This window comes from Phocoena phocoena, chromosome 10 (genome assembly GCF_963924675.1).
Source record: "Phocoena phocoena chromosome 10, mPhoPho1.1, whole genome shotgun sequence".
NCBI classification, from domain to species: Eukaryota; Metazoa; Chordata; class Mammalia; order Artiodactyla; family Phocoenidae; genus Phocoena; species Phocoena phocoena.
Window position 1 is genome coordinate 84546275 of NC_089228.1, and position 13203 is coordinate 84559477.

Genomic DNA, 13203 nt, shown 5'->3' on the forward strand with positions numbered 1-13203 from the left:
ACTTGCCACTTGTACCCGAGTCCTAGATCTTCAGCACTCAGCATGTCGGAGACCGCTCCTGCCGCTCCCGCCGCCGCGCCTCCTGCGGAGAAGACCCCTGTTAAGAAAAAGGCGGCCAAGAAGCCGGCCGGGGCGCGCCGGAAGGCGTCTGGGCCGCCGGTGTCCGAGCTCATCACGAAAGCTGTCGCCGCTTCCAAAGAGCGGAGCGGTGTGTCTTTGGCTGCGCTCAAGAAGGCGCTGGCAGCCGCGGGCTACGATGTGGAGAAGAATAATAGCCGCATCAAACTGGGTCTTAGGAGCCTGGTGAGTAAGGGCACTCTGGTGCAGACCAAGGGCACCGGTGCTTCCGGCTCCTTTAAGCTCAACAGGAAAGGGGCCACTGGGGAAGCCAAACCTAAGGCTAAGAAGGCAGGTGCGGCCAAGCCCAAGAAGGCCGCTGGGGCAGCTAAGAAGCCCAAGAAAGCCACGGGTGCGGCCACCCCGAAAAAAGCCGCCAAGAAGACCCCGAAGAAGGCGAAGAAGCCAGCCGCAGCTACTGTGACCAAGAAAGTTGCCAAGAGCCCAAGGAAAGCTAAAGCTGCTAAACCCAAGAAGGCCGCCAAGAGCGCAGCTAAGGCAGCGAAGACCAAAGCCGCCAAGCCCAAGGTTGCCAAGCCCAAGAAGGCTGCACCGAAAAAGAAGTAGGTTGTTAATCGTCTGCTTCTAAAACCCAAAAAGGCTCTTTTCAGAGCCACCACTGATCTCAAAAAAAAGACCTGTATACTCCTTCCGTACTTGCTGTTTCTGTATACCTATATCCCCTTTCGCCTTTTAATCTAAATCAAGGTTGCGCAGGAGTCGTTGCAGAAGGCTGCTCACGCTACCCTAAGATGGGCAGCGAGGGCTTGGCAGGGTGACTGCTGTGAGGTTGCAGGGCCCATCCCTGTGGGTTGCTCCTTGCTCTGCGGTGCTTTTGGTTAGTCTCCTGGTCAGCAATTACAAGCGCTGTCCGGAGGCTTGCGTACTTGGGCTATCCGCCTGCCCCGCTCCACTCCTGTGAACAGCAAATACAACCACAAAGAAATCCAGCCAGTTTCTTAGTCTTAACGGGATATTCCGATTGGGCTAAGAACTCATTCAAAAGTCCCGCCCTGCGCGCGGGTTGGCTCACTTCTCCAGCCCGTAATTTTCACCCTGTATTTAATTGGATGGTGGCCGGCCTCCATCCTTAGTCTCCAATGTTTGTTTTCCTTCCGTTGGGTTAGCACTATTCGCTTGAAACAGAAATGTATCTGGTATTTCGGACATTTTCCATGTTTCGAAAGTCAAGTTGTTGGCTCTCGGGGGCGTTGGTATCATCCGATCCCGGGAGGAGGGTGGGTGCAGGCGCTCTTGCCTCGCATTCTTTTGTTAATTCCTGTGGACTGTGGCAGCAAAGGAACATTTGAAAAACTGCTACAGCGGTGGCAATGACTCTTCCACCCAGGGCAAGGCTGGACCAGGGATCTTTCTGTTCCTCGCATCGTGTAACTTTCAACAAATGTGTGACGGATTTGAGCGCATGAAAAACAATTTTTGGTCGGCCATTTTGTCCTGGCCGGCCAGTCAAGGATCCTCATTTTAGGTGGACTTTAACATCAAAAAATCGAAGATGCTTTAAACGCATTTTTGTAACATTTGTAACACCCAACATTTTCTACGCGAAGGAGAAAAAATATATTGGTAAAGTTTTGGAAATTGTGTATGTATTGGGGGGGAGGTGATGTCTCTAGTAAAGGGCTTTAGTTTTCATTAACAGTATTATATGTAGATTCTTTCATATTCATGGCATTCCTCCTGGGTAGAGAAAGTCCAGCGTCCTATTTCTATTCTGGTGGGCAGAGAATTTCTCAAGACAATTTCCCGGGTCAGGGGCTTCTGCAGACCTGCAGCTCAGTTCTTCAACCATTGCCACAAGGACGAATCTGTGAGTTGAGTTATTTCCTGCATTAGTGGTAGTGGCCATGGAGTTCATTCCTCGTCTTAGTCACTGTGTAGGAGAAACCAAGAGATCTAGTGGATAAAAAGAGTAGAATGGAGCCAAAGTGTGAAGAAAAGCAGAGATGAGAGGTGTACAGAGAGTACTGCAAGATCTGGGTTCCTGACACCTCCTGAGTTCCTGGTTCTTTGAGCCACCTGAACTCCTGCCACCGGGGCCTCTCCACTTAGTTCAGGCTGGGTCAAGTTGCAACAACCAGGAGACCTAATAAAGACACTCCAAATATAATCACAGATAGGGCTTATAGTAATAGCACCATGTACTTCTATGTTCCCTTTCTCCTTCAAATAATTTCAGTTCCACCCATTTGCTTGATTTTCACATCAGCTCTAAGAGGCAGGGAAGGAATCAACCTAAGCAAAGAGAGTTGATTCTCTAATTTTTCTTCAAACCTCTTGTGAATGCCCTTTGGGATGTAAATTTATTGGGTTTATATACAGTTGATCCTATCATTGAATGTGTCCTGCAAATGTATTTGCATAGTTGAAACATGTCCTTTACTTTCAAGTAAAACATTCCTCAGAAACAAATATAACCATTCTTTAGTAAGGCTTCAGGAAGAGTTCATTCACAGAGAGCTAAGTTATTGTTTAAAATCTCTAATTTTACCTAGTCTTTAGTCTTCAACAATGTTTCCTCAATTTTGTCCGTGTTCTTTAATTTTGTTCCATTCCCTCACAACTGTTCACATAGTTTACTGGCTTGGGTCTAATAAGACATTCATTCAATTCTAAAAATTAGCTAGTTTAAAGAAAAGGTCTTTGTCACGATTTTGTTAGTTTATAAAACCTATATTTTATTTTGACATTATTAATATTATTTTCAGTATTCACTTATTATTATAAAATAATATTGACAACAGCAATAATATACTCAAATAATTGGTCAAACATGGCTGGATTAGCCAAAAGTGGCAATGAATACTGCATAAACTAAACTGACTGATAATGATGAAAATTCATGAAATGTTCGTGTACGTTGGAAGTGTACACAGAAATTAAAGGCTCCTTGTAAATGCATTATTGTAAAAAAAATTTTTTTTCTGTACATACACAGTGCTCTCATGGCTGAAAAATTAAATATCCCATTACTTCCCCTAGGCAGTGCTCTACATATCATTTCTTCTAAGCCTGAGGGAGATGTAAAAGGTAACTTTGTGGTTGAAATCCATGCCAGAGAGGGACAGGTCCAGTACAAGACGTGATTACATCATTAGAGAATTTCAGAAGGGAACAGGGATATAGGGCACAGTGGTAACAGTAATAGTGTTGACAGCTAGCATTTCTTGAGCACTAATTTACAAGGGTGCCAAGCACTATTGCTGAATACTCTTCATTTATTTTCAAACACATTCTTGTCACAGCACCTTGAGGTAGGTGCCATTCTTACTGAGGCTTGGTCACATTAAGGACATAATGAGTTAATATCTGATCAGTGAGCCAGTATAATTATCCTCCATGTATGAGCCATATAAGTAATCAAAAATTTTCTAGTAGCCACATTTTAGAAAAGTAAAGCAAGTAAAATCTATTTTAATAATATTTTAACCCACTAAAATAAAAATATTTCAACAAGTCATCTAAGGTAAAAATATTAAGGAGATTTAAAGTTCTATTTTTCATACTAACTCTTTGAAATTTGGTATGTATTTTTACACCTAAGCTCATCTCAATTTGGACTAGCCATGTTTCAACCGCTCAATAGCCGCATGGCTATTGGCTACCGTCTTGAACAATAAAGATCTATAGTAAACGCTGAAAGGAACACACAAGAGAATACTTGCTCTGGAGTAGAATCTAGATGTTTCCAAGGAAATAATTATGCTGACCTGATCCTATAATTATGCTGACTCTATCTCAGAGTCCTGAGTCATCCGAGACCAGTGTTTCTCAACAGGGCACTTCCTGAGGTGTGGTATAACAGAGTGGTAGGAGGGCAAGGAAGGCCATGTGTAATTTGGAAAAGCATAGCCTGTGCTGAGAAGCAGATTTACCCTGAAGTTAATGAAACTCAAGTGTCAGACCCTGTACTTCCAAGGTCCTGGGAGGGGCCCCTGGGAGTATAGTATGTTCACTTGCCCTCATTTAAAGAATACTTTTTTTTAAAATTGCAATGTTGACAGATTTTAATCACAGCTGGTAAAAACCATTTATTTCCATTCAATCTTCTCTTCTGTTACAATTCACCTTTTGTCTAATTATGCTGGGATGTTGATGAGAATATTTGGGACTTGAGAAAATTTACTTGCATCTATATTTTGTTTGGGGTTAATGACATATATAAAGTGATGTGCAGATGTGCTTATATATATTGATAGTTCAGTTGTTGCTAGCCAGTCTGATCTAAGAGTGGCTTCAAGGAATACTCCTACTGCCCACTGATAAACTCACCTGGATTAATGGCAAGAAAATATGGGACTAGATGTCATATATCCATGTACCCAGCACTGGGAGTGAATGCATAGGGGAGAATTGAGATTTGAAATGTATAGAGCCAGAAGCTAGTCTGTGAAGAATTCTTCCAAATTTTACAATTCACATATGAAAAGCTTGACAGGATTTTCCAAATTTGAAAACAATCCTAAAAACTTGACATCACCTACAGTGCTTTGAAGCTGAAATTCTAAGTTATCAATAGAATAAAACAAATTGTGATCAACCACCCTAGAGGGAATACTGAATTCTCTTCCCACTGTCTACACTCTATAGAAAATATTACTAAACAATTTTCCTTTAAAGAGGGAATCAGAGTATGCTGTCAAAAATATAGGAAAATAAAGCATTGCAGTGTGTATTCAACTTAATGTGCTATTTTTCTGAATTTTGTGATAGCTATGGTTTTTTTTTGTAAAATTGGAATTTGTTAATTTTCTCATTATATTCAGTATGTACTTTGTAATTTTGTAGTTTTAAGTCACCGCGTTGTGTAAGCGTTAAGCCTCAGAAAACCATCTGCTCCATCAGTTACATTGTGCATCAATATGTGGAAACTTTTTGTAAAAAATTAACATTTAAGTAAATGTTCTTTGTATTACAAGGAGGCATGGGTAAAAAAAGCTCTACAGTTGGTACCCTTCAGTATCTCAAACCCCCTTGATTTTAAGATGCATAGGCAAATCTTAAAGGTTACATAAATTTAGTGGATCTCTGCTGGTGAGTACTGAGGTCAGTTCCTATTGCCTGAGCTACAATTCCAGTTTAGGTAGACCAACTGACCTTAAGACAGTATTTTAACTATCAGAGATAATTCCCTGAATACCTCTGACCCGAATAAAGGCTTACTTTGGTTTTTATGTATACTAAAATCCCTTACTTGAATTTTTACTATACGCTTTCCACTATTAGCGATTTCTAACGCCTCAGCAATCATGTCACAACCGCCTTTAAGTAAAATTGTGGGTGGCTCTTAAAAGAGCCTTTTTTCAATTAGGAAGATAACTTTCTTTAGGCTCTCTCTCCGCGGATGCGGCGGGCAAGCTGGATGTCCTTGGGCATGATAGTGACGCGCTTGGCGTGGATGGCACACAGGTTGGTGTCCTCGAAGAGCCCCACCAGGTAGGCCTCGCACGCCTCCTGCAGCGCCATCACGGCCGAGCTCTGGAAGCGCAGGTCGGTCTTGAAGTCCTGCGCGATCTCGCGCACCAGGCGCTGGAACGGCAGCTTGCGGATCAGCAGCTCCGTGGACTTCTGGTAGCGGCGGATCTCGCGCAGGGCCACCGTGCCGGGCCGGTAGCGGTGCGGCTTCTTCACGCCGCCCGTGGCCGGTGCGCTCTTCCGGGCCGCCTTGGTGGCTAGCTGTTTGCGCGGCGCCTTGCCGCCGGTGGACTTGCGAGCGGTCTGCTTAGTGCGAGCCATGACGAGCGACTGACCACACACCCACTAGCCTGTTGCAAGCTTAGGCAGTTGTCTTTAAATATAGTTAGAAGCATTCTGATTGGTCTTGTAGTTTTTCAAAAGTACCGCGCGATGAAACCATTGGCTGAAAGGTGACCGGGAAGGATAATTAATTACTAGAGAATCTGATTGGATGAATTACTTTACCACGCATTCCCGGTGCCTTTTTTGCCTCTGGGATCTGAAGGAATTTTCATACGTTCTATTTCATCCTGCCGCCAACTACAGGGTACATAACGAGACACTTAAGGACCATGTTAACTTCCGATTCAGCTGATGAGTTCCCCTGATATTCTCAATATTCTCAGCGTGTCAATATTGACACGCTCGCGGGTTGTCAATACAGCTGGTCCACACACTAAACTGAGTACAATTGTTTTTTCTCCCCCAGACAGCTGGGTTAGGTTTAAATAAATCTCGAACCGCCAGGACTGCCACTTTCTCTGGTCATCACAGCTCCCCTAACCCTGAGTTTTTCTTTTGTGAAACTACATGACAGTGTCACTGGGTGGATGATTCAAAAAATCACATGTAAAGACCGATTTGATGACAGATACACACTGGACTGCAACCAAACTTTCGTCAGAAAAATATAGATTTTGCTTAAATTTACAACCTTGAAAGCCCGAACAGGTTTATTACTGGCAAAAGGAAAATTTCTTTGCTTTTTGTTATTCTCAAGCCCGAGCGATGCTTCTGCCTCCTCTTTAGAAACGCTTTTGTTGACTACGGAAGTTTCACCCGGCACGCACTAAAATAATGCTTGTGGGAAGTCCAGTTTCCCTGGAAGTCAGTGTTTTGACGTCACTTTGTCTTTTACAAAACAGAGATAGATACCTGGCTACCAGCTTTTTAAATGAAAATGTAGATGGCTCTGAAAAGAACCTCTAGACAGTTTATAAAAAAGAATTTCGTGTTTTGTCTAGGCTTTACTTGCCCTTGGTCTGGCGGTGACTCTCAGTCTTCTTGGGCAACAGCACAGCCTGGATGTTGGGCAGAACGCCGCCCTGAGCGATGGTGACTTTACCGAGCAGCTTGTTGAACTCCTCCTCATTATAGATGGCCAGCTGCAGGTGGCGCGGAATGACCCGCGTCTTGTCGCGGGTCGGGCTGCCCGCCAGCTCCAAAATCTCGGCCGTCAGGTACACGGGGGCCCCGACACCGACCCGTTTGGAGTAATTGCCCTTACGGAGCAACCAGTGTACGCGGCCTACTGGGAACTGCAAACCAGCTGGAGAAGATCGAGTTTTAGCTTTAGCTCGAATCTTGCCTACTTATTCACCACGTCCAGACGTAATTACCTTATACAATTTAACAACAAACATTGTGAGCAAAAGGAATAAACGCTGGATGACATATGAACAAATCATTTTACAGACAGTACAGGGATGCCCCAGCAAGCTATCCGATTGGTCAAAAGTATGCTGTTTTTCTATCCAATAGAAAAACAAATTGTGTATCCTTCATTTGCATAAACCACGCCCCTCCCGCCCTTAGTGAACCTGTACTACTCTTATCCAATCAAAAGTGAGGCTTCTTCATTGTTCATTTGCGTTGAACGACTATAAATACATGGGTTCTGAACTCTTCACACTACTAGTTTTAGTTGTGGAGAAGGCGATTTAACGTTTACTACAGCTCTTCGGAAGAACTATGCCAGAGCCATCTAAATCTGCTCCGGCCCCTAAAAAGGGTTCTAAGAAGACCATCACTAAGGCGCAGAAGAAAGACGGGAAGAAACGCAAGCGTAGTCGTAAAGAGAGCTACTCCATTTACGTATACAAAGTTTTGAAGCAGGTCCATCCAGACACCGGCATCTCATCCAAGGCCATGGGTATCATGAATTCGTTCGTCAACGACATCTTTGAGCGCATCGCGGGTGAGGCGTCGCGCTTGGCGCATTACAACAAGCGCTCCACGATCACATCTAGGGAGATCCAGACGGCTGTGCGCCTACTGCTCCCTGGGGAGCTGGCCAAGCATGCTGTTTCCGAGGGCACTAAGGCCGTTACCAAGTACACCAGCTCCAAGTAAGTGCTTGTATAGGCACTTAATCCAAAGGCTCTTTTCAGAGCCACCCACCTTGTCGAAGAAGAGCTGAAACTTCCGTTTTTTTCATGATGAATGCAATTCTCTACCGGTTACATTTACTTTAAGGTGTTTTTTCCCGTGGTGTTGATAGTTGAAGCAGTTTTGGAGCCAGAGCCCCAAGCGACTTGGAAGGTTTATCGGCTTTAAAACACGAGTTACTGTGTCGCATTACCCAAAAAAACTCATCTTTTCCCGAAGGATTAAACTTCCAGATGCTTATTAAGCTGTTGGAAGTGTTCACTCCTTTCTACAAAGCCTCCTGAAATTTCTAATGGTGATGGGAATGTCCCTCCTTGGTAAGGAAGCGGTTAGGGGATTTCAGAGTAGAGACCCTGAGGAGATGATTATCCAGGCTGTCTTTTCAGGGGTGGGGGCGGGGGGCGAGGGGGAGGGGTGGGGAGCGAGGGTGACGGGGGAGGTGTGAGGGGGGCGACGGGGAGGGGATGTGGGGGAGGGGACGGGGTGTGGGGGAGAGGAGGGGTCCCGACGGAACAGAGGGCAGGTAGTGGCATTTTCTCCGGGAGCCTGAACTCCCCTGGGATTGTAGAAACAGTAAGCAAAATTGTTCCTTTAACAAGCTGTGGGCACTTCTGTAGGGTACTACCTCAAGCTCTCTTCACATGGTTGAAGTGAGATTTTCTAATTTCGCGTTAGAATTGTTTACTGATGGCAACAGCCAATCTAAAGCCGTTGCAATTTTTCTTTCATTCCTGAAATCTGGGCTCCCGTTTCTTGGGTCACTTACCGTTCAGGGATGCCACTAGAAGAACTTGAAAGGGTGGCACTCCAGCTCGAGGAGGGACAAAGGATTTGAATTTCCCGCCCTCCCCATCCGGTGTCACCTCGTCGCAGACCGGGAAGGCCCCAGTTGGAGAGGAAAATGTGCTGATTTTTCTTGGAAACCTTTTTCAAAATACCCGCGACTCCAAAAATAATCCCGATAGGAAGGGCCTTGGTTGAGGAAAAGGAGTCAGTTACGGCTGGGCTAGGCCTGGGGCTGGGGGAGGGGAAAGAGCCGGGAAAAGGGGCAGCAGTTGACTGCCTATTAAAAAGGTTGGGAAAAGTCTTTTCCTTTGGTTTATGAGCACCGTAGGTAGGTGACATACAACAGTGTGTCTGGATGAAGAAGTAAAACTTGAAGTAGAATTTCTCAAAAAGGACCACTTATAAAAGAAAATTTAAATTTAAATGATCTTTTCCCAGCTCCCACACAAATCAGCTGACCGCTATATGAGCATTTATCTCAGCGTACAGAAAACATAGTTGTGAAAGAGAAGCTTGTCTTAGAAGTTAAAATTTTTGTTTTTTAGATTATAACTACCCCCCCCACCCCGTAAAAAAAAAATATTGAACTCAAGCTGCAGTTTAAGAATCACTCCCTGGAGGAGTGAGATCTGGGAAATAGTATCTCAGCCTCTTCAAAATGATGTCCTGAGATAAGAATTATTTTTTCCCCATCTTGTCTTTCATAATATTTGCCTACTTGCTTGTTTCTATCTTCTCTCCTCTCTCCCGCTTCTTCCTAATAGTTGATATTTTACCTAAAACTATACCCTTAAATAAGAAGCCCAAACCAAAACCTGGGTCCCCTAAACTCAAAGCTAGGCCCTTTTGACATCTATACTGATACCTGGCTGATCTTTAACAAGCAAAAAGGAAATTAAAAATCAGATTCCTGGACTCAGGGCTAGACTCCAAAACTATGTGGGGAATTGTGAGAAGCCAGAAATAAAATTCATACGTCTCCCCAGCTGATTCCGATGAGGCACCAACTTTGCTCATTTAAGTGTTTTTATGATGGCTGGTTTAGAATCCTAGTTGGAGAATTCTAACATATGTGTCTCTTGGTCTTAATATATGTTATCTTTATTCACTCAAATGGAGACTTTGGTATGACAGTTATCTTTTTTTAAAATAAACTTAGCCTGGGCATTTTGGGTATTGTTATGAGACTCTAGATCTTATTTAAATTTATGGTTTTAAGAGACCTCCCCATCCTTCCCAGCCCCCTTCCCGCCTGGGGTAGAAAGAGGGGCACTGCCTCATTGTCAGGTGGGAGTGGCATCCAAGTTTCTTGCTCAGCCTGTTTGACAGGGAAGAGGGGCCTCATTATTGCTGGGTAGGGGGGTGGAAATCCAGGATCCCCATGTGGCCTCTGTAGGAGGGGGAACAATTTTCTTCGGTTGGTCTAATAATTAAACTGATATGGCAGTGATGGGTTTCAGGGCAGGCCTTCCCAAGATGTGCCACTTTGGCATGCAGAGAATTTAGAGCTGAAAGCAATCAAGGCCCAAAAGATGCAAGAAGAAACTCTGACCTTCCCCCTAAATGCCTAAAAGAATTTTAGATACAGAACCTGTTCCAGGAAGGCAGGTCTCACCCTAGATAACTACAGTATAATTTGAACGAGGTGTGCAGACAGGGGGGAACCTAGCAAAGACTGTTCATTAAAATTTTTTTCTGGGTGCCATTGTTTCTGTTTGGCTCAGCAAACATTTGTTCACAAAACATTTTCTTTTTTTCATCTTCCTGTGGATTGCCTTCCTACCCTTTGAAGTCCCAAGCCCGTAACCTCTTCTCTCAGATGGCATAAGCCTCAACTGCCTAATTTGTCCTTGGGTCTCACTTTTCTTACTGTGTCCGACCCACAAATGAAATGAAATTTAACTTTTTCCTGTTAATTTGTGTCATGTCAATTTAATTCTTAGACCAGCCAGAAGAACCTAGAAGGGTAGAGGAAAATTTTTTCCTCCCCAGCGACCCCAAGGGCACACCATGCCATCACCTAGAACACTCTGGCACTATTTATTTATGTTGAATAAATGCTAAATGTACATCTCTTTCGAGTTGTTAACCCTTCTAATTCACAGTGATTACTCTTCTCCATGTGCTCTTATAATATTTATTGCTTAAAACCTTCAGTTTTGGATGCAAAAAATGCTGTACTATTTAAACTTCAGGTATACAACCCCCCAGCTCCCCGCTCCCTGCCCTTTTCAAAAGAGAGTATGAAGTCTTCAAGGCAGCATCTGAGATACCTTTTTACATCTGCATCACGGGTTTTGAAACATTTCAGACACTGGGCCAGTGTTGATGTATACTGCTGTTGTCCATGGTGAAGATAATAATAAATAATAAAAAGGAAGTGAATATTGTAAAGAGAAAACGTCATAGGAGTCAAAAGACTTGAGAGAAGGTAAAAAAGAAACAGGAAATGAGCATCTTTACTCTCCTGCTTGATTGCCTGGATCAAAATATAGTTCTCTGACCGAGTTGGTTTAGAAGTAATTTTCTCACACCTAGGCTCTTGTTCCTTTTACCATCCTGTTAGTTAGTAGACTTTTAGGCTGGAGTCCTCAAAAATCCCTGTAATAGTAATCCGCCTCCATCTGGGCCCCATCTATTACTATTTCATGGACCATTAAAAGAAAAAACCGCAAGATCTCCCTCGGTAATTTATCTTAATTTTATGTTCCTCAACATGAGATCGTAAGACAAAACACCCTGTAGTAATATTAATATAGTGTTTTATAGTAATATACTGTAATCTCATTTTGAGTATTTATGTGCTGTAGTGTGTTTGTTCTCTCTCATTTCTTAGGAGTCCTTATGTGCTGCAAAATTTTCACTCTAACTGCAAGAAGTTCAGTACGCTATGGAGAATGATGGAGGAGTTTTCTAAAGTAATTAGAATCTTGTGTGTGGCAGCCAAGTGAGAAAAGAGGGAGGGTAGGAAGGTTGAGAGTAGCACTGGGGAACGACGACAAAGTTTTTCAGACAGGAGTTTGTTGTCCTTGGTCCCATTAACCTTGGCAAAGGCAAACAAACTGGGTCTCTCAGTTTTGCAATCTCTAAAATGAGGACAGTACTCACTCTACATACCTCCCAGGTGATCCTGGAAGGCTTCATAGGCAAGCTATGAATGAAACGGAAGACTTGCTGGATCATCCAGTTCTTGCCTTCAGTTTTCATTGTTCAGATACTTTAAGACTTGGGCCGGGACAAAAAATTTTTTGTTCCCTCTTCTCCCTCTTTCCTGTCAAAAGAGTTAAAGAGTTAGAAGAGTTAAAGTAACACTGGGCATAGAAGTACCTACCTCTTAAATATTGTTTCTAAATTGTGCTGCGTTTATTCCTTTCCAAAAATCATGAGTCACAATTTCAATAGCAAAAGGTCAGAACAATAAGAGTAATCACTCCTGCTTCTGATTGCATTTGAGAACAGTGCTTTGAAAAAACCAAATAGACTCCATTATTAACAGTATTAAAAGCCCACCAGACTGTAAGAGATTGGAGCAAACAGAAAACTCACACTAGACGGAAGCCTTGTATGCAAATGAAGGATGCAGGTTCTGATTTCCCATTGGTTCTTAAATAGTAGCCAATGGGAGAATAGCACAAGCCTACCTCTGGTTAGTATAAATATTGCTCTCGCCGCTGTGTTGTTTATTGTTTGCTTTTTAATTTGAAGGCTTTTAAGTTGAGGTCTGTTAGTTATGTCTGGTCGTGGTAAACAGGGTGGTAAGGCTCGTGCTAAGGCTAAGACCCGCTCCTCGCGAGCTGGGCTCCAGTTCCCTGTAGGCCGGGTGCACCGCCTGCTCCGCAAGGGTAACTACTCCGAGCGTGTCGGTGCCGGTGCGCCGGTGTACTTGGCGGCGGTGCTGGAGTACCTAACGGCTGAGATCCTGGAGCTGGCGGGCAACGCGGCCCGCGATAACAAGAAGACGCGCATCATTCCGCGCCACCTGCAGCTGGCCATCCGCAACGACGAGGAGCTTAACAAGTTGCTGGGGCGCGTGACCATAGCTCAGGGCGGTGTCCTGCCCAACATCCAGGCGGTACTGCTCCCCAAAAAGACTGAGAGCCACCACAAGGCCAAGGGCAAGTAAAGTGTTTATTACTTTTGCACGGCAATTTTGCTTTTCATTATCCAAAAGAAAAAAAAAGGCAACTTACAAAGGCTCTTATCAGAGCCACCCACCTTTTTCGTTTAAAGAGCTGTCATGCTTTTCAGTTCTGCCCATGAGGGTTGTGACATCAGGTGAAAAATCACAGCTCATAAGTGAGTGTCCCGAGGGAAGTCAGTAGAGAGTATGTGCGAAATGACTGAGGAAAGCCACACGAGTTTAAATTGACCGGATTAACTACAGGTGAATCAGTTTATAGTCAAACTACTTTCCTCTTTGTTCCAGCGGTGACTTTT

At 43.9% G+C, this 13203-nt stretch overlaps 4 protein-coding genes and 1 pseudogene across 4 annotated transcripts; 3 read left to right on the forward strand and 2 right to left on the reverse strand.

Moving 5' to 3' along the window:
* Positions 1–729, forward strand: H1-2 (H1.2 linker histone, cluster member). Its single transcript, XM_065885233.1, has one exon. It carries the CDS (start codon positions 43–45, stop codon positions 682–684), a length of 642 nt encoding a protein of 213 aa, XP_065741305.1. The 5' UTR covers positions 1–42; the 3' UTR covers positions 685–729.
* A 4690-nt stretch (positions 730–5419) lies between these two features.
* Positions 5420–5887, reverse strand: H3C3 (H3 clustered histone 3). The gene has a single exon (XM_065885200.1). The coding sequence runs from the start codon at positions 5869–5871 to the stop codon at positions 5461–5463; it is 411 nt and encodes a 136-aa protein (XP_065741272.1). The 5' UTR covers positions 5872–5887; the 3' UTR covers positions 5420–5460.
* Positions 5888–6839: 952 nt separating this feature from the next.
* Positions 6840–7235, reverse strand: LOC136129684 (histone H2A type 1-D-like; annotated as a pseudogene).
* A 328-nt stretch (positions 7236–7563) lies between these two features.
* On the forward strand, positions 7564–7944 carry LOC136128851 (histone H2B type 1-B-like). The gene has a single exon (XM_065884818.1). It carries the CDS (start codon positions 7564–7566, stop codon positions 7942–7944), a length of 381 nt encoding a protein of 126 aa, XP_065740890.1.
* Positions 7945–12496: 4552 nt separating this feature from the next.
* Positions 12497–12922, forward strand: H2AC4 (H2A clustered histone 4). The gene has a single exon (XM_065884786.1). It carries the CDS (start codon positions 12497–12499, stop codon positions 12887–12889), a length of 393 nt encoding a protein of 130 aa, XP_065740858.1. The 3' UTR covers positions 12890–12922.
* Positions 12923–13203: the final 281 nt, after the last annotated feature.

Coding starts and splice junctions, on each gene's coding strand:
- H1-2 (XM_065885233.1), top strand. CDS start 43: ATGTCGGAGACCGCTCCTGCCGCTCCCGCCGCCGCGCCTCCTGCGGAG.
- H3C3 (XM_065885200.1), bottom strand. CDS start 5,871: ATGGCTCGCACTAAGCAGACCGCTCGCAAGTCCACCGGCGGCAAGGCG.
- LOC136128851 (XM_065884818.1), top strand. CDS start 7,564: ATGCCAGAGCCATCTAAATCTGCTCCGGCCCCTAAAAAGGGTTCTAAG.
- H2AC4 (XM_065884786.1), top strand. CDS start 12,497: ATGTCTGGTCGTGGTAAACAGGGTGGTAAGGCTCGTGCTAAGGCTAAG.